Source organism: Diabrotica virgifera, chromosome 3 (genome assembly GCF_917563875.1).
Source record: "Diabrotica virgifera virgifera chromosome 3, PGI_DIABVI_V3a".
In the NCBI taxonomy this organism is placed as follows: domain Eukaryota; kingdom Metazoa; phylum Arthropoda; class Insecta; order Coleoptera; family Chrysomelidae; genus Diabrotica; species Diabrotica virgifera.
Genome location: NC_065445.1, coordinates 35495797 through 35520486, shown reverse-complemented (window position 1 = coordinate 35520486; position 24690 = coordinate 35495797). Strand labels below are relative to the sequence as shown.

Genomic DNA, 24690 nt, shown 5'->3' with positions numbered 1-24690 from the left:
GGTTATGACTTGGTGTCAATTTTTGTACATTTGTGTGGATTTTTGTTTAATTTTTTTCGAGGGCTTTGTCCATTTTTATCTTAATTTGTGCACCCTCTATAATTTTAACCAGATACCGTCACTGACCATAAATGTCACATGTCATGTAGCATATATGACGATGTCACTTGTCAGCAAGTTTAGGTTTAGCTGTCAGTTGTGTTTGTTTACAACAAAATATCCTTTTCTTTTTAGTCGAAAAAGCCTTTTAAATTTAAAAACTTTTATAAATTTGAAGAACTAAATTACCAAGAAATTTTAATTTGATTAAATTTTTTATTTTGTTGTTTTTAACCTAACCAAGTAACTCAAAGGTTAACTACACTAGAAGGTTCTCTTATTTAGTGGTATTATACCCCCATAATTTTCGTTTGCCACTAGCCACGAAAGTGTTACACTATAAAATAATGGGGCAGACCTACTGTTCTTACTTGGCCCAATTGGCTAAACGTGTACTGGGACTGGGACCATGAGTATGAATTGGAGGTGATAAGCTGATAAGAAAGTTATGGCGTTGCACTGGCACATTGTAAGGTAAAAGATAAGACGCAAACATAGTTGTTCTTGTTCTAAGTATATTGTAAACTTACAACTGAAATTTGTTGAATAAAATTAAATTTAATATGGAAATGAAGCAAGAGGCTAGCCAGACAACTTGTAAAATAGAAACAGATTCTGAGGGGTCTGATGGTCCTTTGGATGCCTTCAAAATTGATATTAAAGAAGAACCTAAGAGAGAAAGTATATATCAAGCATATGATTGTTTAGAGTCAAATGTGTCATCCGTAAATACTAAAGTAGAACAAGATGAATATAAATTTACACCATTTGAAGAAAAACACACAACAAATGAAGAAGGTAAGTAATTATATCTATGGGGATCGTCCCCAAAATCGATACAGTAAAACCTCGATATAACGGACTAATTGGGGGGACAGGTTATCCGTTAAAGATGAAAGTCTGTTATATAAAAATAACTTTAAACTAATAATTGTTTTTGAAAATGAAGGTAGATACACTTCAGGCATTCGTAGTGAAATGATGTTTGATATCAACGCGCTTGATTTCAGTTATCCTGCTTTGAAAAAGGAATCAAGTTTGCTGTTTTTTTTTAACACTAGAAAGTCGGAGGGGCCACTTTGGCCCCTGTTGCGATTTGAAGTTATTGTAGTTTTTTTTATTTGAGACAATAATAATTTCATATTTTATGACTTTTAATATTTTAATACAAAGACTTATTTAACAAAAAAAAATATTGTTTACTAAATTTATTATATGGTTTTTCTAACAAATCTACCATAGAAGTCTAAAGGGGCCAAATTGCCCCTGTATAAGTTATTATCGTTTTCTGGGAAATTCGAGGAGCCTTTCTGTCAAATTCCTGTTGGATGGGTAAAATTATATTTATGTATGTTTATTCAAGACGTCATCTTGAACTTTTTATTTCATTAGTAGTTCCAAAATCTAGGCATCGGATAAAAAAGTTTATTTGAAGAAAGTGTATTTTTTTGTTCTTCTTAATGGCAGTACAGGCTCGTTTTTTTAATATTGTATTTAATTACAGAGTAATTCCACATATTAATATATTTTTCAAATTGGGCTCTGTACCGCCATTCTTTATTATATTACGAATACGTGTGTCAAACATCTCGAAAAAAATATTCAAAATTACAGCCGCAATCTTGGAAGGCGTTTTGGCTACCTGTTGATCGCTACTATTTCCTCTTAAGTTCCGTAAAATGACAAAAGCTCATCTATCTAAATTATTCAGAAGAGTTTCTTAATGACTAACTAAGAAATTACAGTAATGTACAAGTAACTAAATTATATTTATCTATATTTGAGTGTCACATACAGTAGCTTAAACTTATAGTTCCTATGTCTGTATTTTATTATGTTGGATGTTCAATTTGCAATTTGTATTAATGTTTGCAGTATATCGGTTTTGGTTGTCTTTAATTTATTAACTTGTAATTGTTTTTATATTGACGATTTATCACATTTCAGAAAATTGGATTTGTTATTTTTTTTTACTCTATGTTAAGCTTTCTCCATAAATTTGTATAATTTTGAGAGACAATAAAGCATATTTCTATTCTATTGTATTAATTATAAAATAATACACTACTGCACTGAACAGATATAGATACAGTAGTGGCAGCACGCAAAATAGAATTCTATTTTAGTGACGTCACGTTGCCTAGCAACCGTCGATTCTCGCATTGTGAAATTTGTTTTGTGACGTCAGCAAAATAGAATTCTATTTTGTGTGCTCCCACTATAGATATAGTCCTTCGCTATAACTTTTCCCATGCGGTATGATTCATTTTCAATCAAATTAAGTCAAAACAGAAAGTGAAATGTACGCTGATGTGTGTAGTATATAGTATACAGTATACAAAATCTATATACACATCGACATTCGTTTCAATTTATGTTTTGACTTAATTTGATTGAAAATGAATCATTTATTTATTTATTTATTTATTTATTTATTTCTACGGTAGAACCATTTACAAAATACAAAAACAAAAAAAAATAGAATAAGTAAGATCATGTATAAAAAACAATGAATATAAGACAATTAACCAATAAAATTTGTAAAATAACACAGTACATATATCAAATCACAGTTAGAAAATGAAAAATATCACATATTTAACTCATTAAATTTTCAATTTGCCTCTTGAAGTCATTAATGCCTAGACAGAATGGATCAAGTTTCATGTCATTGCAAAAACTGAGCATTCTCGACAAGGGAAAATGACGAGAATACTCAGTTCTATGAAAAGGAATATGAAAGAGTGCAGTGTGTCGAGTTCTATGAATTGTATTGAAGTACACATTATCCAACAACGAGGGACAATTAATATCATTGTTTAGAAGTTTAAATAAAAACAACATATCAGCTCTCAACCTGCGGTTCTTCAGTGTAGCAATGTTAAATTGAGACATTATTCCAGAATAATCTATGACAAAATTTTCAGTATTTCTTATATTAGTATGTGCTTTATAAGCCAAAGATCTTAGAAACTTCCGCTGAACGCTCTCCAATCCATCAATGTAGACTTGATGAAATGGAGACCAAACAACAGAGCAGTATTCAAGTCCTGAGCGCACTAGAGAGCAGTACAGTAATTTGAATACAGTAGGTGAGAGATCATGACTGTTGCGATAAATAAACCCAAGATTGCGAAATCCTGTTTCCTTAATTTTAAGATAATGGCTTCTAAATGTCAATGCACAATCCAATAATACACCCAAATCTTTAATCTCAGTAACTGAATTCAAGAGTACATCATTAAGAACATATCTATTAGCTGTTAGATTATTTATACGACCAAATGAAATACAAGAACATTTAGTCGGGTTTAGGCTTAAACCATTTTGTTTCGACCATAAACATATATTATTAACATCATCTTGCAGGAGATCTTTATCTGATATATCCTGTATGTAACGAAATAACTTAAGATCATCAGCAAATAGTAGAAAGTGTGAGTTTTGATAGCCTTACCAATATCGTTAACGAACAAGTTAAAGAGCAAGGGACCACAATGAGATCCTTGTGGGACACCAGAACAACAATGGAATTCTTTAGAAACATAATTGTTGATACGAACTTGTTGTGTACGACCCATCAAAAAGTTTTTAATCCAATTAACAATGGGTTCACCAAAGCCAGATGCACGAAGTTTATGAACCAACAGGTTATGATTAACCCTGTCAAATGCCTTTGAGAAATCAGTATAAATGCTGTCGACCTGAATCTTATTCTCAAATGCACCCAACAAGTATTGTTGGTAGTTGACAAGGTTTGTTACAGTTGACTTTCCGTTAGAAAAACCATGTTGCTCATCAATAATTATGTTTCGGCAAGCCCAGGTAAGACCCATCAATACCAATTTATCTAGAAGTTTTGGGATTGCTGATTGAATAGTTTTACCTCTATAATTATTTACACACTCGCGATTGCCAGATTTATGGATAGGTGTAAGAAAACTATTTTTCCAATAATGTGGAAATATAGATGATGATAATGATAAATTAAAAATTTGTTGTAAAGGGTTACAAAGGGAAAACACACAGTTCTTAATAAGTGCTGCAGGTATACCATCAGGCCCTGAAGAATATGTAGTTTTTAAACTCATAATTCCCTCAAAAACATCAGTCAGACTAAATTCCAGAGTTTGGATATCAACACTGTAGTCTAATTCAAAGTTAGGTAAATTATACTCACTATCATTATATGTACCCGAAAAATAATTGGCAAATAGATTGACTATCTCCTCACCACACTGAGCTATTACATCCCCACCTTCATTAGACATCACATTAGGATAAGTGTTAGACCCACGTGTAGCATTAACATGTCTCCAAAAAGAGCGGGGATTGCTTGAAAGATTTGCTTGAATATTCTCTAAATAGTTTTTATAACATACTGCTTGTAATGATTTACATCTTTCCCTTAGCACTGAAAATTCCTCATATGAGTTGCCTGATGCTTTAAAATTCCGGTGAGCTATTTTTTTCTGTATGACAAGTTCAATCAATTCTCGTGAGAACCAAACAGGAAAGTTCAATGATTTAAACCGATTGACAGGAACAAACATACTGATGGCGTCATAACATGGTAAAAATTATCTATGCAGCAATTAATATCTGATACATCTAATACCTCATTCCAAGGAATTGATGCTAAATGTTCATTTAAAACCTGATAATTACATTTTTTAAAATCATGATAAAAGACATCATATTTAAGAAACAAATTTAAATTAGCTGCTGGTAACAATATAGTATAAGCTGAATGATGCTGAGAAGTATTCAATAGAATATCAGTAGAAATCGACACAACTGCATCCCTCTGCGTACAGAAAACTAGATCTAAAAATGTATCATTAAGGTTAGGCAAAGTATTTACTTGTGACATATTAAGAAAATTGTAGCAAGTACAAATAATATTTGCTGAATAGTGTTGCGGACACTCAACTGTTACACCATCATTGAGTCATACCGCATGGGAAAGTTATAGCGGACGGACTATACCTAACAGCGCCCAGAGCACGCAAAATAGAATTCTATTTTAGTGACGTTCACGTTACCTAGCAACCGTCGATTCTCCCATTATGAAATTCTATTTTGTGAATTCAGCAAAATAGAATTCTATTTTGCGTGCTCTGGGCCCAGAACAGATAAGAGAATCGTGCTATTATACTTAGAAATCTGACTCAGGATTGTCAAAATGACAGTGGCTGTTTCTTTATGTCGCCTAATCAGTTATTTAGTTATAACAGAGAACAACAACCACAGAGAAGCGACACGCTTTTGATCTTTCGTAGCTAAGCCGCCAACGACACTTAAAGCAACCAGAGCGACCAGGGAACCAATAGTCAGTGGGCATATCACACAATATAAATTCGTAAATAAAATTAAGCATTTATGTTGACTTTCAATAAATATAAAATATTGCATCTTTGGTGGTGAGTAGATATAAATGACCAAAAATATTTTCTTCCTTGTGGAATGCCTTAAGATGAATAAATAAATTACTGGTATCCAATTCTTGACTTCCTATTGCAAATTTTTTACAAGTATTACAGTAGTGAATTTCAAGGCATTTCTTCAATAAATATCCACAAACATAACTGAATGCATTCACAACACACAGATTTTCTTTTCTGTAGTCATTGTCAGGAAGCACTAGTGACACTTTTTGACACTTGGCACCTTTGTCTTCTTTATGTATGAATTTAGTTATGTCTGTAGATTTTATATTTAGCAACAGTTCACTTAAATCATCCTTACAATTCATTGCTTCTGAATGGAAATAATTTTGATAGAACAGCTTACGAAATGCTCTTTTAAACTCAATGGCAGTCGGGTTTACATTATTTCCACTCTGCTGTCTAACACTGCCAAAAAAAATTCCAATACAGTCGGTATTAAGATGTCGAGTTTTCAATTATTTGAAATTTTGTTTTGTAAGATTTCCCCATAGTTTTAACAAACTGTTGATAGTTATTCTCCAAGGTAGATAAGTATTTAATTTTTTCATAATTTAATGTAAGTTTGTTTATTTGCAACCGTGTTTTTGCAATTTTGAAGTCTTGTTCTGATATAATTTTAAGATTTTCCCAATTATGTCTCCAACAATTTTTAGTTTGAATAGTATTTTGTTTGCGTCGTTTAAATCAGAAATTGTCGTGTAAACTCTTTATATATTTTTATTTCGTAAAAATAGGATATCTTGGAGTGCGTTGACACCCGGACAACATCTGTTTTCACCTGGTTGGCCCTTCAGAGACTTGCGCCCGTTATGAAATACATGCACTGACACCAAATTTATTATTTTTATTTTGAAATATCCCTTGCTTGGCAGAGCGAAGTTTAGTTTTTTTATGCATTACGTAGGGGTAATGTATACAAGGAAATGAATCACTTTCGTCGTGATTTATTATCAATAATATTTAATCAAGTCAAATTAAGACTATTAGATACCTAATAACTAATATATAAAAATTGACAAAGCAATAACAATTACAGTATTTCTCATGATCATCTTTCAGTGCGTCACAGTTTTTCGATTTCTTTCTAACGCATTAAATTGTATGTGACAGAAAAAAAAGGCACGTCGGTGATTACATTTCGTCAGTGACATTTTTATAACATTTCTTCTAGTTATTCTTGTTGTCGATAGATGGCGCCATAATAAAAAAATAATTTTTTTTAATTAGATAATAATATTACAAATATAATCTGTATAATTTATAAGACTATACAAATCAAAGAAAATACCATTTTATAAATGCAAGAAACACATTTGATTTGTTTTTATTCCAAATTGAAAATAAAATGTGACAACTGTCAGATTTAACTAAAATGTCATGTTAGAATAAATGTCATAAATGTGTATTATCACGGACCTACCCTTTTTCCTATCATTTGTTACGCACTGAAAAAAGATCATGAAATAGATAGATATTTATTCATTTAAATAGGTTACCCTAATATACAATCAATGTAGAGAATAGATATTACAAATCATGTACAAAATCGAATATAATTAAGCAACATCAAATGAAATTGAAACAAACTTTAAATAAATTTTACAACATATAATACCATACAATACCCACCCATAAAATTAACATAATAAAGTATTACATCACTTGTTTCTAATATACAGCTTAATTTTGGTTTTAAAAGATTTTAGTGACATCGTATTTTTTAATTCACCTGGTAGAGCGTTAAACTCATTAAAACCCCTGAATACTAATGAATTCATCGTCATTCTATAATTTGTTTTTGGTATGTAAATATTCCCCATATTTCTTGTAGAATAATCATGCACATTTTTATTGTACACTATAAACTGCTTAAAGTAATCTGGAGCTACATTATTAAGTATTTTATAAACCAAAATCATTGTATAATAATACAGTTTCTCTTCAATTGTGAACCAACTTAAAACCTGTAGCATATATGATACAGGTGTAAGTCGATTTGTTTTCAATATAATTCTCATGCCACGATTTTGTAGTTTTTGTAGTTGATTGAGTTTATTTAAATTAAACATATACAATATAGTTGCACAGTACTCAAAATGTGGCTGAATAATTGAATTAAAAACTGTAATTTTAGCTTGAGTCCATATATTTTGTGATATTCGGCTAAAAAAATATAGTTTTTTCGTTATTTTACGGACAATATAATCAAAATGATGATCAAAATTCAAACAACTATCAATTTGAAACCCCAAATATTTAACACATCTTACAATATCAATCTTTTCATTTTTTACTTGTAGCAGAATGTTATCGGTATTTAATTGGCTATATTTGTGTTTTGTTGTAAAGATCATTGCTTTAGTTTTGGAAATATTTAATTTTAATTTATTTGATGCTAAGTATTTAGCCATTTTTTCTAATGTATTATTCATTTTTTGAATCGCTACTTCAAGGTTAGTATCACTACAAGCTACAAAAGTATCATCCGCAAAAAGATTAATAAATTCACTTTCTACATATAGGTCTATGTCATTTAGATACAATATAAATAAGAGAGGCCCCAATACGCTGCCTTGTGGTACCCCAACATTGATATAATGTTCAGAGGATAATGCCCCATCAAAACGTACTATCTGCTTCCTATCACTAAGATAATCACTTAGCCATTTGTGTACTTTACCTACAAACAAATATTTGTTAAAATTGTCTGCAATCTCCAAACGTTCTCTTAATACATTATGCTCCGCATCTATATCAAAACATATACAGCTAGGAATATCAAAGTTTTTAACATTAATTAAATTTTTTAATGTTTTCCACATTTTGTTTGGATCATTTTTAAACCTATCAATTTTCTCCAGATAATACTTATCTTTTTTAGCTTTTAATAAATTAACGACATGGTTTCTATGAGTTTTAAACAATGACCATTTATTTTGTTTCTCATTTTCCCGGCAATTTTTAAACTCCTTATATGTTTTATCACGAATTCTAATTTGATTAAACACCTCATTATCAAACCATGGTATATTTGATTTATATTTACACGATTGAATAGGCGCAGTACTATTAATTTCTTTTTCGCAATTAGTTATAATTTCATGAAAGATAGTGTCAATATTTGTTGTATTTAAGTTCCAATTAACCATCATTAAGTTAGTTTTAATAGTGTTTAAATTGTTTTCATTTATATTTCTATATTTTTTTATGATACTGTCAGTAGCTGTTGTATTAAATAAATTGAGAGAAATAATAGAATGGTCAGTTACTTTTGGACAATCATGCACATTTACTGAAATATTATTTTGGTTTGTTAAAACAAAGTCGACTAATGTTTTACTGGTTTCGGTAATGCGAGTTGGTTTTGTTACAAGCTGATTTAAGCCATATATTGAAACTAGATTTTTAAACTTTATAGTATAAAAACTATCACTAAGAAAATCAAGATTAAAATCACCTACTAATACACACTTATTATTCCTAGACAATACACTATCGCATATTTCTTCAAAATCTTCCAAAAATTTCGCATCTGAACTTGACGGCGAGTGGTAAAGACATCCAACAATCCAAGTGGTAGAAATTAAATTTATCCTTATAAATCTACACCAGTAATTACCATGTAAGACAAATGACTTAACATAAGAAAATTCATAATTATTCTGAATATATAACAATACACCACCAGTGTACCTACTATTTGAATCACATCTAATACATTTATAATTTTCTATCATGATCTCTTTATCATATATATGTTGCGTGGTCCTTGCTTCACTTAACAAAATTAATTTTGGGTTATAGTTTGCAATGCTTGTTCTTATTTGATCAATATTTTTTAAAACGCTTTGTGCATTTAAATATATAATATCGGTATTAAAAAGTAAATTAGGGTCTGCATTTAGTTTTTTTCATCAATTGAAGTTGAATTGCTAACAGTATTTGGTCTACTATTTATAAATTTAGGGACAATGGTAGGCCTATTGTTAATATATTTAATAGTTTTTGTTGAGTCACCTGCTCTAATCAATTCATCAAGTTGATTCTTTACAGTAAAATAATAATCTCTTTGTCTTTTGGTTTGATCAGCAAAAATCTTGATTCCAGGAATGTTTATTGATGCTTTATTTTTTAGGACCTTTAGGGCATCTTCACTTGATTGGAGGATAACTTTGATGGGACGAGTTTTTTGTTATCAAACTTACCCAACCTAAACAATTTTAAATTATTTGAGTCCACTGGGAAGTCCTTCAAAATGTTTGTTATTGTTTCACTCTTCACTGTCTTCTTTAGTACGATCTGCTTGAGTCGGTTTATTCGATTCATTTATGTTAAAGACAATAATATTAGATGTCCTATTTTGTCGATCCATCACTTCATAAATAACATCCTCTTCTTTTTCTGGATTTACTATGTTTGTTTGGATTGATTTAAACGATTGAATTTCCTTTTTTAATTCAACATTTTCCTGTTTTACTAACTCAACTTCAGACGACAAATTTTTCATATCATTAGTAAGCTTTTGAAGATCTTGCTTCAACTTACTCATTTCTATCAAAAGTTTAGGAACCCTTTTAATCGCCTCTCGACACTCCATACAGTAATAGGCCAGGGATCTGTTTTGAATAATGACTGCACGATATTCAGAAGCCGCTAATTTAGTGCAGGTTTCTGTAGAATGAACAGATTCAAAACAGCTATCACAGACAACTAATTTTTCCTTTTCGGTGAAAACAACATCACATGTTGCACATTTTCCTTTGCTTGGCATTTTTGCAACAGCGACCCCCTATTCAAAAATAAAACTGTACACCACTGGATTCTAAGGAACACTTTTAACAACAGCTGATTTAATAACTTCCTTCAACTTTTTTGTATCTGATAGAAAAAAAGTTAATAAAAAGCTGATAAAGCAATTTGAAATATGGGTCCCAGATAAGAATAGTACTGGCTAATGGGATTTTAATGCCTTCAACAAATTAAATTTGCTGTAATTTGATGAAAAACGTATATAATTAGGTTAAATCGTCAATATTTTCACTTTCTTTTATTGGAAAATTGTGTACTACCCTTCAAGAATTAATTTGATACCACTTTCAATTTAGAAAACCCACTATTTCACCACTAATTTAACTTTCTTTCAGGAGCACTTGATGTGTTACTCTCTCTATAAGTAATGAAAAGGACAATACCTGTTATTATTCTTAATAAATCTAAATAAACTTATTCCTCTTCCTGTCACAGAGGAACATCCGTGAACCACACACGACATTTTAACTATTATAATTATTATATAAATGAAATTACTGAGTTTAAAAATGTATAATACTTTAATCCTGTCTGAGAGCGTAGACGCAAAATTTCGGTCGAATTCTTTCTAAATGCAATCATTTTTTTCGAATCCTGAAAAAACTAATAAATATTTTTAAAAAATTTAAACGCAGAATGAAATATTACAGTATTCTCGATGGTCCAAAGTCCCTGAGAACTCCTATAATGTTTATTTTAGTAAGTCACAGTGGTGCAAAAAAGAGAAAATTTAGTGTAATTTTTAATTTCAAATATATCATTCAAAAGAAACTTTTTGTTTATTCTAAGGGACTGTCAGCCCTTGGTAATAATCTAATCTTTCATTCTGCGTTTAAATTTTTCAAAAATACTTATTAGTTTTCTCAGAATTCGAAAAAAATAAATGCGTTTAAAAAGAGTTCGACCGAAATTTTGGGCCTGCGATCTCAAAAAGGATTAAAGTATTATACATTTTTGAAATCAGTACTTTAAAAGCTGTTAAATGAGGTGTCACATGATGTACTTTACCTTTTAAAAAAATCAAAGTTATGCCTGTCACCTGAAGAGGGATCGCGTAAAGTTCGAAACGTTGATGCTATAATATACTATGATTAGTTTAAAAATCGACCTGTCCGAGCGTTTTGCTTATATTCTTAAAATAAACAAGTTAACAGGGGGAGCAACACTTATTCCACCGCACTGTATAACCTAGAAATTAATGTTTAGGACAACTAAAAATGTTTTTATTTAAAAATGAATTTGAATATTGAGCAGGTTGGCATGCATTTTAATTTTAATGATTTAACCAACACTAACAGCCGGTTTCCGAAACGTTATTCAAATCTACGATCATCTAATCGGCTGTCAGATTTGATCAACGGTTAACCTGTGATGGGTTTCTCAAACGCCAATTATTGAAAAATTGCATGATCATAGATCATGTAATCGATGATCTGACATACAATTTGGTAGCGATACTGTCACAATTGGCTGTTATCCTTCAAAATTTCAATTATATTAACCTCTAAATCCAAACTTGTATCTTTAGATTTTAAAGGTGCATTCTCTCTTACGTACTGTCACTTTTGTTTGGAGCAAGAATTGAACGAGAGCATTTTAAAAATGAGGCTAGGTAATGTGACGAGAGTTGGAGATATAAAACAGTTTATTTATGATCTATAATATTTTATAATCGTATTTTTATTTTTGGTCTATATATTTACTTTTTATATTTATTTTTAATTTATTTACCGGCTGTTTTATTGTCTTCAAAGTTAGCTGCTATAATTTCTCACACGTTTTCCCTCTTATTTACATCGCTATAATCATTATGTTCTGCTTTTTAGAGCTCTGAACTCTCAAAAAATAGCTCTATGAGTCTAGCATCCTTGTTATCTTACATTTTTAAAAGAAAAAAAATATAAAGTATATAATCAAATATAAAAAATGTCCGAGATATCCATGTTCTGCAAGTTAAATAAATATTTTAAATTATTTCTTCCATAAAAAAATCTTATTTTTATTGAATAATATGATTTATATCATTTATATATGTGTTATTTGACAATTTTTCCCCGGTATTTGTTAATTACAGTAATTAAAAAACTAAAAAAAAACTCTTAACAGCCCGTTAATCGACGGATAGTCGCAGATTAGGTAACAGTCCATTTTTACCGCCATTTGACAAGCGAAACTGGTTAATCGACCTTTCGGAGACTCAAAACACTCATGATCGGCTGTTAACTAACGATTAATCTTTTGTCAGGTGATCGACTGTTGTTAAAACTAGTTTGGTTGACGTTTCTGACGCATTTAATCTATTGTTAATCGTCGATTACATAATTTTTGAGATGATCATCCTTTCGGAAACCGAGCGTTAATATAGATAATTAGTATAAAAATAATATAAAATATCTGAATAACTAGATAATATCCTAACCACAAAAAGTAGTCTATTGTAGACAAAATAAGAACACACAGGTTTCGTCCCAAATGTCAAATTAGCGTTAACGTTATTAGAAGCAGGGCCGTAACTACGATGTTGGGGGCCCTGGGGCAAACATGATCTGGGGGTATCGGGGGTTTACCCGTTTACCCCCCAGAGGAAGGGTAAACCCTCAATATTTCATCTGGAAAACGTTTTACGAAGTTGATTGCTTTGTTTTGAAGGTCTTGTTCGTTGGCATTTAAAATAAAATCAGCCGTGGGATTACGTACACTCGATACGAATCGTATCCGCCATGTTTTACCGTAGTGCCTTATGGTAAAACATGGTGGATACGATTCGTATCGAGTGTTCGTAATCCCTATGCAGGTTGAACAATTCGGTACGTATCTTAAGTCTGTTTTTGACTATAACATAAAATGATATAAGAAAATGGTATACAGTACAACCTGCCATATCCGGACCTGTCATATCCGGACCTCCCCATATCCGGACGGCTCTGCGCCGTCCGGATCTACTGAAATTTATCGAGAAAGGCAATCCTGCCGTTGGACAACGCACTAATAAAATAACTAAGAGATGGCGAAATAATGTATTATAAAATCTATAAAACGTGTATATCGACGAAAGTTATTGACGGCGTTGATTACTGGAATGTATGAAGGAGAAAACGTTTCAGAGACTGTAAAAGAAGTAGTGGTCTTGATATCCGGATTTTTTCATATCCGGATCGGTCTGTCGCCACATTGATCCGGATATGACAGGTTTTACTGTACCAAGTTTTGTCACAATGTAAAACAGGAAACAAAATCTGTTAACAGAAAATGTTATACAAATTAGAACATGTCCCATTTGATAACAATTTTTAGTACCCAGGCATGCGCAGTTAGATTATTTTCGTTATACTGTCACATTGGTTATTTTAAGGTAAACTTTTCTTTTAAGAAATGTTGCAATGGAAGCAGCTGATAATAGTAGAGTTTTCTTATCCATCATATACAATATATCTTTGTAATATAAAATATCAAAGATAAAACTAACTACTTAAATGTTGAGAAAAATGAGGTTAAAATATTCTTAAAAGAAAATAAGAAGAAGAAAATTGAGGTTAACAGTAGATAATACCTTAGACCATAGAGTTATATATTAGCATAGAGAGAGTGTCATTCAGAGCGAAGTGACGACACCATCTTTTTTATTTGGATTAGTGCTGTTTCACTCTTACGCATAGTAAAGCTGCTACAGTTGTCCTCCTCTTCCGTGCCTATATTCACACTGAATGTCATCATAGATTTTCGATACAATGTGTTAGAAAGAGATGCCGCAAACCAGTCCATGAGATCTTGTCGTCAGGAAGCGCGGAAGGTAGGCTCCCTCTATGTTAATATATACCTCTATGCCTTAGACAAGGAAAAAAGAGAGGACGGGTAACACTCATTTAACACACACGTTCCAAAAGTGAAGCCAGTTTTTGGTTTGTTTGTCACCAAAAACATGGCGGTCACGTCAAAAATAACAATGGGTTACCATTGGTGGGTGTTGGTTGAAGGTTAAAATTTCATAAAAAATAAAGTAAATCATCATCTAAAATTCGTAAAAGCAGCTTTACATCAAGGCTATGCAAGTGCAAGTCATGCAAGTCCGTCTTGCATGGCATATCTCTTGCCTACCCTGACCTTTTTACATCGGAGCTATTTCTGTGCAATTTTAGATACCACTTTCATTTTTGCCAATAGAAGAAATATATCAAATGTATTAACTTTAGATATTTCACTTAAAAACTTCAGTCCATAATTAAATATATTCAAATATAAACCACAAATTATTACATCCAATAAATACCATTTAAACTTACACAATAAGGTTAAGTTTTTTTCTAAACTAAAAATTTTGTCATATTGGCAACATGAATTTTGACAGGACTTGCATCAAAATAGCATGAAAAATAGAACATGTTTTAATTTTTCGTCTAGCACAGGAATTGCATGGAAATAGCGCGTGGGCATGCGCAGTAGCGTGATCTGTCTTGCATGGCTCTTGCCTAGCATGAAAATAGCATAATGTAAAACTGCCTTAATAAAAACATATGTATGTATTGAAACATATGTACGTAATATGAGCAACTTAATAAAACATTTATCGTACACAAATTCTTCATTTTAAATACATTTCATGTTTTCATTTTAAATATTCAATGCATAACAATACCCCAAAGATACGTCGATGATCAAAATCTCTGGTGTCGGTTTGGCTTCACTTTTGGTCATAGAATTACTCGTCCTCTCTCTTTCCTTGTCTAAGGATAATACCATCAAAAAAATATAAAAAAGTACTTTTTTAGGATGTAATGCGCAGAATCACATAACATATTTTGATACCAAAATGTGACAATGTAATACACAAAACTTCTTGTATTAATATTGTACACAATCATTTCATGTAAGTTTTTGTTATACCATTTTCTTATATCATTTTATGTTATAGTCTAAAACCAGTGTTACACTGCTTTCATTCCTTGAAAGCGAGTGTCTAGCTGATGGCATCATAATGTGTCGATCATTAAGTAAAACACGGTTACTCTAACTAAAGCATGACTTGGGATCTTGAAGTCTTTTATCTTCGCACAGTTCATCGAAATATTTTTTCATCTTCTGCATTTTTTTTGGAGCGAACCCTAATGGTATTCCCCAACGTTGACACATATTTGAAGCCACTTCAAAGAAGGTTTCAAATTGTCCTCTCATTTCAGATAGTTTTAAGAGGCTCTCTTTAAGTAAACTGTAAGCTGTTAAAGGTCCAAAGATTTTGATTGCAGTGTTTTCGAGACTATGTTGAGGATTTCAATGATTTTATTTTGCACAACTAGTAACAAAACAAATTTGAATGGTTCTATTTTCTATTTTTCAGTTGTGCTGCTTCGTCTCTTTCATTTCTTTTGTTACTTGTCAGAACTAGACTTGAAAGGCACTTCAAAATATCGCAATGTCTGTATTTCAATGTATTGACTGCATAAAATATTCAGCCCAGCGTGTTGAATTGAGAGGTTTTAGAGTCACTTTCGAGGAACATCTTTCAGATTGGTATGAGCACCTCAGTGCCTCCCAACTAAAGGTTTGAAGCAGTGGCGGCTCGTGATTTTTACAATAGGGGAGGCTATACCTAACTGTAAAATATCTAGACAAATTTGCACTAGCAAAAAAATGCGCCCAAAAATGTAATTTAAGGCCCCATGTTTTGACCATTTTTTATTTACATTTCATAATATCATCCTAATTCATAATTTCATGATATCATATCATTTTAAAAATAGTTAGTCTAATTGTAAAAGTTTAATACCAAAGTTTGTGTCGTTTATTTGTTAACAATTCCATCTATTTGTAAATAGATACCTCGCATATCAAAATAAATACAGATTTGAAGTTTTGCAGTCCATACATAATGAAGCTTCAAATTTTTTAAGATACTCAACTGAATTTTTTTAATTCTAAACGCGGCCTACTGCGAATTCAAAAACACCATAAATTACCGATATTTTGCTTTGAGTTAGAGATATCGGAAAAAGTTATTTAAGCAAGTTGTTCCAAATATTATTATTACCCCACATACCAAATTTCATAACAAAATTCGCACTTTTAGATTTTTCATTATGTATTTTTAGTCAGGGCCCTAAAATTCGTTGTCCCGAGACGCACGCAACCACGCAACGGAGCCGATAAGCTATTCTGCCTCCCTTGGTATATCTCCGGGCAGCGTGTGATGGCACCGTAGATGCCACTGTTAGGAGACCGGGTCTCCTTAAACGCCTGCTGCGCTGCACGGAGCATTAGCCATGGAGACTGTTGGGCTTCTCAGCTCCGTGCTCCGTTCATGCATCTCGGGATAACCCAGGGTCCTGCCTACAATAATATGTAATAAAACTGAGACGCGATCACGATCATGCGTTCTAATGCTAATGCTCCGTACGTATGGATAATTAGTGATAATATGGAATTTACACGTTGTATAATAGTGAGAGTTGTAGTTGTTGTTTTCGTGATTCATCATAAACAAAACAGTGCAGAGTGTGTAAAAAATTTATGGGGAGGCTGAGCCTCCCTTGCCTCCTCTGACGAGCCGCCACTGGTTTGAAGAAAGATAAGAAAGAAAGATATGAAGGTTTATTTAGAGAAAATGCAGTAAGAGGTAAACCAGATTGCTAAGAAGACACAGGAAATTGAAAAAGTGGAAGAAAATTCTAGAATGCGTTAAAACTCGATATGGAAAAAGTGGAAGAAAAATTGAAGAAGATAGGATAATGTCAAAAAGGAGGAGACTGTCAGAAAGTAATAATTGTATACAGCTTTAATGAGAGCAGAATTCAATTTGGCAGAGATTTAATTTAGAAAACGATATCCGATACCTTTCATTAAAATCTTAAAAAACAAATTCCAACATATTATGCTGAACTTTAAAGACTGCAAAGAAATTATAAGAAGTCATCTAAAATACGGAGCTGCTTTGTGGTTTGAAAGCAGAGAAAATAAGGTGATTTTATGAAGAGATTTTGAGACAAAAATTTTTATAATGGTGCAGGTGAAACAGGTTAAAATAGATCTTTGAAGTTGTTAGAATTAATATGCCGTGTACCTATTTATTACAATCGGACAACTCGAAGTAGAACTTGACTGAAAGTACTTAAAAGTTTATTTGACCTCGTTACAATTTATGCAAGGCCAACCAAACCGGGCCCTCTTGGCCGGGGGACCCGGGGCACTGCCCCGGTTGTCCCAATGGTAGTTACGGCCCTGATTAGAGTCCGTTTAAGTATTACGTAACGCGGGTTGGGGGGGGTCAAAAATCTTCAAAAATTGCGTTACGTAATAGTTAAACGCCCATTACAGAGCGTTACGTAGGGGGGAGGGGGGATCAAAAATCTTCAAAAATCGCGTTACGTAATACTTAAACGCTCCGTTACCGTTCCTTATTTAGACCTAAATAGCGGGACACGTTATCCGGTATTAGCGTAACATTCACACTTCGCTTGCGTCATATATGTCAAAATAGCGTATTCCACTATTAGCGTGCGATAAAAATGCATTTGCTATATCTCTCTAATGTATACCCATTTTATACCGATGAGTCTTGGACTAACGTCGGTGCTTCAGTCAAAAAGTAATGGTGGGACACAACGATCAAGAATCCACGAGATGACTTCATAAAAGTGCTCTCTACCTGAAAGCTCCAACCCAAAGAGGTCCTCGGTTTGTTCTTCTTCATGCTGGAAGAGAAACTGGTTTTGTGTATTTTATCTTGTTTATATCGTGGATATCTTGTCGCATAAGGTAAACTACTTGCATTTTTTTGTATATATGTGTATAAGTATTTTACGAGGTATTGATATTTTATGTGTACAGACATTGTTTAATAGACTTAATTTGTTTTTTTTTTGTTTATGCTCTTTATTATTCTCTTATTTAATTCAGTTAAATTAATGAGTAAAGATGTTTGAAACGAAGCGCGTACGGTCCTTATTTCTCAGTCTATCGCCAAACTACCATGCACCTACCACTATGCCGACATGTGCGGCATCTCTGCGCGCCTAATACCAACACTGCATACTAACTATGGCTTCTACTACAGTTGCGGTTTCTTGGTGCTCGTTTATTATTTTTGGCACAAAATATGTAATGTTGGGGCTCAATAATTATTTTGGTGCTCATTTAAAACATAGTCAAAATTTTACATTATATTTCTCTTATACTCCGATAGTCACTTTATATCTTGTGTGTATTTTAGGTTATCCCCAAGAGGAAAACAAAATGGAAATTAATGAGACAATTGAACATGCATCTTCTGAAGGAAATTATATCAGTCGACAGGCCGAAGGAAAAACATTAAATAAAAATATGGAAACAGTGACTGGACAAAAACCTTACACGTGCGAAATTTGTTTTAAACAGTTTAGTCGGGGCAGTCATTTAAAAATGCATTTGAGAGTGCACACTGGCGAAGAACCTTACAAGTGCGAAACTTGTTTAAAACAGTTTAGGACTGCAAGTAATTTGAAAGAACACTTGAGAGTGCATACTGGAGAAAAAACCACAAAATTTGTAAAGTGTGAAATTTGTTTTAAGCAGTTTAGTCGGGACAGTCATTTAAAAATACATTTGAGAGTGCACACTGGGGAAAAACCTTACAAGTGCGAAACTTGTTTAAAACAGTTTAGGACTGCAAGTAATTTGAAAGAACACTTGAGAGTGCATACTGGAGAAAAAACCACAAAATTTGTAAAGTGTGAAATTTGTTTTAAGCAGTTTAGTGTGAAAAATTTTAAAACACACATGAGATTTCACACTGGAGAAAAGCCATACATGTGTGAAATTTGTTTAAAACATTTTGTTATGAAAGCTCATTTGAAAAGACATTTACAAACACACACTGGAGAAAAACCTCACAAGTGTGAAATTTGTTTTAAGCAGTTTAGTGAAGCGGGTCATTTGAAAGGACATTATAGAGTGCACACTGGAGAAAAACCGTACAATTGTGAAATTTGTTTTAAACGGTTTAGTCAGGGATATAATTTGAAAAAACATTTGAGAGAACACACTAGAGAAGCAGGTACTTCGTATCCAGTGCACACAGGCGAAAAACCATATAAGTGTGAAATTTGTTTTAAGCAATTTACTGAAGCGAGCTCTTTGACAAGACATTTGAGAGGGCACACAGAAGAAAAACCTCACAAGTGCGAGATTTGTTTTAAGCGGTTTATTGCTTCAAGTATGTTGATAAAACATTTGAGAGTGCACACTGGGGAAAAACCTTATAAGTGTGAAATTTGTTTTAAGCAGTTTAGCCAGGCCAGTAATTTAAAAATACATTTGAGAGTGCACACTGGGGAAAAACCTAACAAGTGTGAAATTTGTTTTAAGCAGTTTGTTAGTACAAGTTATTTGAAACTACACTTAAGGACGCACACTGGGGAAAAACCTTACAAGTGTGAAATTTGTTTAAAGCAGTTTAGTCTAGCCAATAGTTTAAAAAAACATTTAAGAGCGCACACTGGAGAAACACCTTACAAGTGTGAAATTTGTTTAAAGCCGTTTAGTACAGCCAGTAGTTTGAAAACACATTTGAGAGTGCATACTGGAGAAAAAACCACAAAATTTGTAAAGTGTGAAATTTGTTTTAAGCAGTTTAGTCATTTAAAAATACATTTGAGAGTGCACACTGGGGAAAAACCTTATAAGTGTGAAATTTGTTTTAAGCAATTTAGTGTGGCAGGTAGTTTGAAAAAACATTTAAGAGTGCACACTGGAGAAACACCTTATAAGTGTGAGATTTGTTTTAAGCAGTTTAACACTGCAAGTAGTTTGAAAATACATTTGAGAGTGCACACTGGGGAAAAACCTTATAAGTGTGAAATTTGTTTTAAGCAATTTAGTGTGGCAGGTAGTTTGAAAAAACATTTAAGAGTGCACACTGGAGAAACACCTTATAAGTGTGAAATTTGTTTTAAGCAGTTTATTGCTTCAAGTAAGTTGAAAAACCATCTGAGAATTCACACTGGAGAAAAACCTTACAAGTGCCAAATTTGTTTTAAGCAGTTTGCCACTACAGGTCAGTTGAAAATACACTTGAGAACGCACACTGGAGAAAAACCTCACAAGTGTGAAATTTGTTTTAAGCAATTTAGTAAAACAACTAATTTAAAAATACATTTGAGAGTGCACACTGGCGAAGAACCTTACAAGTGCGAAACTTGTTTAAAACAGTTTCGTACTGCAAGTAATTTGAAAGAACATTTGAGAGTGCATACTGGAGAAAAAACCACCAAATTTGCAACGTGTGAAATTTGTTTTAAGCTGTTTAGTGTGAAAAATTTGAAAACACATATGAGATTTCACACTGGAGAAAAACCATATATGTGTGAAATTTGTTTAAAACATTTCTTTATGAAAGCTCATTTGAAAAGACATTTACAAACACACACTGGAGAAAAACCTCACAAGTGTGAAATTTGTTTTAAAGAGTTTGGTGAAGCTGGTCATTTGAAACGACATTTGAGAATGCACACTGGAGAAAAACCGTATAAGTGTGAAATTTGTTTTAAACAGTTTAGTCAGGGATTTAATTTGAAAAAACATTTGAGAATGCACACTAGAGAAGCAAGTACTTAGTCTCTAGTGCACACAGCAGAAAAACCCTACAAGTGCGAAATTTGTTTTAAGCGGTTTTTTGCTTTAAGTGTGTTGAAAAAACACTTAACAATACACACTGGAGAAAAACCTTATAGGTGTGAAATTTGTTTTAAGCAGTTTAACCAGGACGGTAATTTAAAAATGCATTTAACACAGCACACTCAGGAAAAACCTTACAAGTGTGAAATTTGTTTTAAGCAGTTTGCTACTAAAAGTTATTTGAAAACACACTTAAGAACGCATCAGTGATGTGGGAGAGAGGGGTTATGACCTACGATGAAGTGGATGGGATCGCTTCCGTCATATTGGATTTAGCATTGACAGTAGTCGAGTATTGATTTTCTGTACCCAGATTGGCTCAAATCCATCTTTGTAATACCTAAAAAACACAATGCGAGAAAATGCTCAGAATATCTATTAATTAGCCTAATGAGCCACACTCTTAAGATTTTCCTAAGACTACTTCACAACAGAATTAGACGCAAATGCGAAGATCTCGAGGATACCCAACTTGGTTTTAGAAATGCTATGGGAACCAGGGAGACACTTTTTGCGCTTAACATCCTTTACAAAAATGCCGTGACCAAAGAAAAGATGTATTTGCATGTTTCGTGAACTTCGAAAAGGCATGCGATAAAGTCCAGCATGTAAAATTAATGCAAATACTGAAAACTATCGGAATAGATGACAAGGATATTCGTGTCATTAAAAATTTGTACTGGAATCAAACTGCTATCGTAAAAATTGGAGTTATCTACACCTATGAAATCTCCATACAACGAGGAGTCAGACAAGGTTGCATTTTGTTCAATGTTTACTCGGACCAGTTATTTAAAAAGACACTTGATAGACAGCTATATGGAATAAAAAATCAACGGGGAACTACTTAATGTGATTAGATGCGCAGACGATACAGTAATTCTGTCAGATGATATTGAAGATCTCCAAATTTTGCTTGATCGTATTCACGAGGTAGGAGAGGAAATGGGCATTAAAATAAACTCAAACAAAACCAAATTTTTAGTGTTTTGTCGTGACCCACATCCCGATGCAAGCTTCAATTAAACGGAGTCCAAGTTGAGGAAGTTCACAAAATGACATATTTGGGAACTGTGATAACGGACCAACTAGATCCAAACATAGAAATAAAACGTAGAATAGCAATGACTAAAACTACTTTTATGAAAATGAAGTCATTTCTTTGCAGTTATCATCTCAGTTTAGAACTAAGACAAAGAATGGTTAAATGCTATGTTTGGTCCGTACTTTTGTATAGTGCAGAAGTGTGGACGTTAAAAGTATCGAGTATCGATCATGAACAGAGTTGAAGCATTGGAAATGTAGATTCATAGACGGATGCTGAAGATACCTTGGACAGCAAGAAAAACTAATGAAGTACTAAGGAGGGTCAACAAAGATAGAGAACTGCTAAAAACTGTTAAACATCGAAAAATGTCTTATCTGGGACATATAGTGAGGGAAAGTCGATATAAAATATTACAACTGATCCTTAAAGGCAAAATAGAGGGCCGTAGGGGTGTAGGAAGAAAACAAGTTTCTTGGTTAAAAAACATTCGTGAATGGACTCTGATATCAAATGCAGGACAATTATTCCATATTGCAGAAGATCGAGAAGCCTTTGCAGTGGTGATCGCCAACGTCGGCACGTGAAGAAGAAAGATACTCCGATTGGAACTGTTGGCAGCCACTGTTGGTGCTAGACTTTATCAGTCAGTCAAAAGACAATTTTCTCAGCATGTCGAGTCTTATTTTTGGAGGGATTCCACTACTGTTCTTTCTTAGATCGAACGTAAGGATGACTGGTCTGTTTTCGTTTTTAATAGAGTTCAGGAGATTAGAAATTTAGCCAATCCTGAGTGTTGGAAATATGTACCTGGTTTTCTCAATCCTGCCGATCTTCCATCAAGAGGCTGTGATTTTCGGCAATTGTTCTGGGGAGAGGGCCCGGAATGCTTGTACAGAAACAAAATTGATTGGCCCCAACAAAAAGTAGAGGTTGATGAAGAAGAAGTCGGCACTGAGAAAAAGAAAAAAACCGTTTTGTCACTATTGAATATGACGTCCGACGATTGGCATCTGCGTTACTTTTCTCAGTACACAAAACTTTTAAGAATGATGGCTTGGGCGCTACGATTTTGTTACAATACAAGAAATTCAAATGGAAAACGTACAGGCGAATTGACCGCGGAGGAAATCGACAAAGCCGAAATGTTTGTGTTAATACTAATGCAGAACGAAGCGTTCGGTTCAGATACGAAACGAGTTTCCTCGCTAAACACGTTTGTCGATGAAAGTGAACATTTTATAATACGCAAGTTGATTTTGAGCTTACACAAAAACTCCTGTCATGTTGGCACACAGGGACTGCTGAGTTTGCTCTTCGAAAAATATTGGATTTTAGGTTCGAAAAATATTAGATACTTTAGGTGGTAGACGGATTGTGCGGTCCATTTTAAAAGAATGTGGTGTGTGCAAGAGACAAGATGGGAAATCGTTCGAAGTACAAACGCCATCATTGCAAAGGCTTTACCCAGTGGAAGTCGTGGCAGTTACTACTGGCGAGCATATCGAGGGTATTACTACGGGAGGCGGCTCTAGAGACAGTGCTTCAAGAGAACGGTTGTCAGCTCCAGGCTAAGGAAGAATCAAGTGAAATAAGTGCGGGAGTGACAAAAAGCAGAGCACCCGATTTAAATGAGAGATATACGCGAAGTGGCCGGGTAGTTAAAACTCCTGTAAGATTCAAGTGACATTTTCTTGACTTAATTTTTCATGACTGTTTGTTTTTTAATATATTACATTTTGCTTTGTTTGATATTTTGTTGTAATTTTTCGTGACTCTCTGTACTTTTTTGAGAAATGTCAAATTCCTCAAGGTGGGAGAATATCGAGTCAATAAACCTATTTCTACATATGGCAGTGTCCGTGTTTAAAAAATATGTCTGATTTATCATATACCTACGGCCGAGGGCCATATGTTGTTCGTCGCTCTGTGGTGACAAGAGGGATGGTGGGCTAGCCCGCTTGAAATTGAAACCTTTTAAGATAATAATGTAGGGAACACATTAGGTATAATTAATTACAGTTTTAAGGATTGTGTAGACATTGTATATGATTTTAAAGACAGTCGATTTTGTAACGTCTATCGGATAACATTGAAATAAAAACTTTTGTTTTAAGCAACACTTGCGTATTTTTAATAGGGGTAATTTTCTGTAATCTAAAGGTTATTTTCTATAATTTATTTGGGAACCTAGGGATCTTTGCGCAAAGTAACTCGTGGACATCCTAACGTAACAGGACTAATAGTCAGTCCATGAATCCTTTTTTTTTTCTGTGTTTTGCTTGTATCAGTTCCTCTCCCTTGTATTTCCTTTTGCAGACCATAAAAATCATGCTCAATTTCTTTCGAAAAGCGTTCCCAGTGGTCATTTGTTACTCCTCTTACAAGTGAATGTGTTTCGTTTCTTATTGTCGTGTAATTATTATATGCGTCTTGTCTCTTGAGGCATACGGTAATCGTATCATACGATACGATGACATGTATTTCAGGTAAGCTTTTTTCTTTTCTTTGCATTTTTCTTTCACTTTTGTAAAAATCCATGAAATTCTTCGCCTTGGGAGTGATTTATTTGTATTAATATTTCTTTCACCTTGGCTGTGTGCTTGGCATCAAAAATGCTCATGAAAAGAAGCATAATAATATTAT

The 24690-nt window shown here is 33.1% G+C and overlaps 1 protein-coding gene across 1 annotated transcript; it reads left to right on the top strand.

Moving 5' to 3' along the window:
- Positions 1-179: 179 nt before the first annotated feature.
- LOC114344929 (zinc finger protein 271-like) lies at positions 180-24164 on the top strand. The gene is made up of 2 exons (XM_050646419.1): positions 180-897; positions 18559-24164. The coding sequence occupies exons 1-2, from the start codon at positions 663-665 to the stop codon at positions 20937-20939; spliced, it is 2616 nt and encodes an 871-aa protein (XP_050502376.1). The 5' UTR covers positions 180-662; the 3' UTR covers positions 20940-24164.
- The last annotated feature ends 526 nt before the right edge of the window (positions 24165-24690 follow it).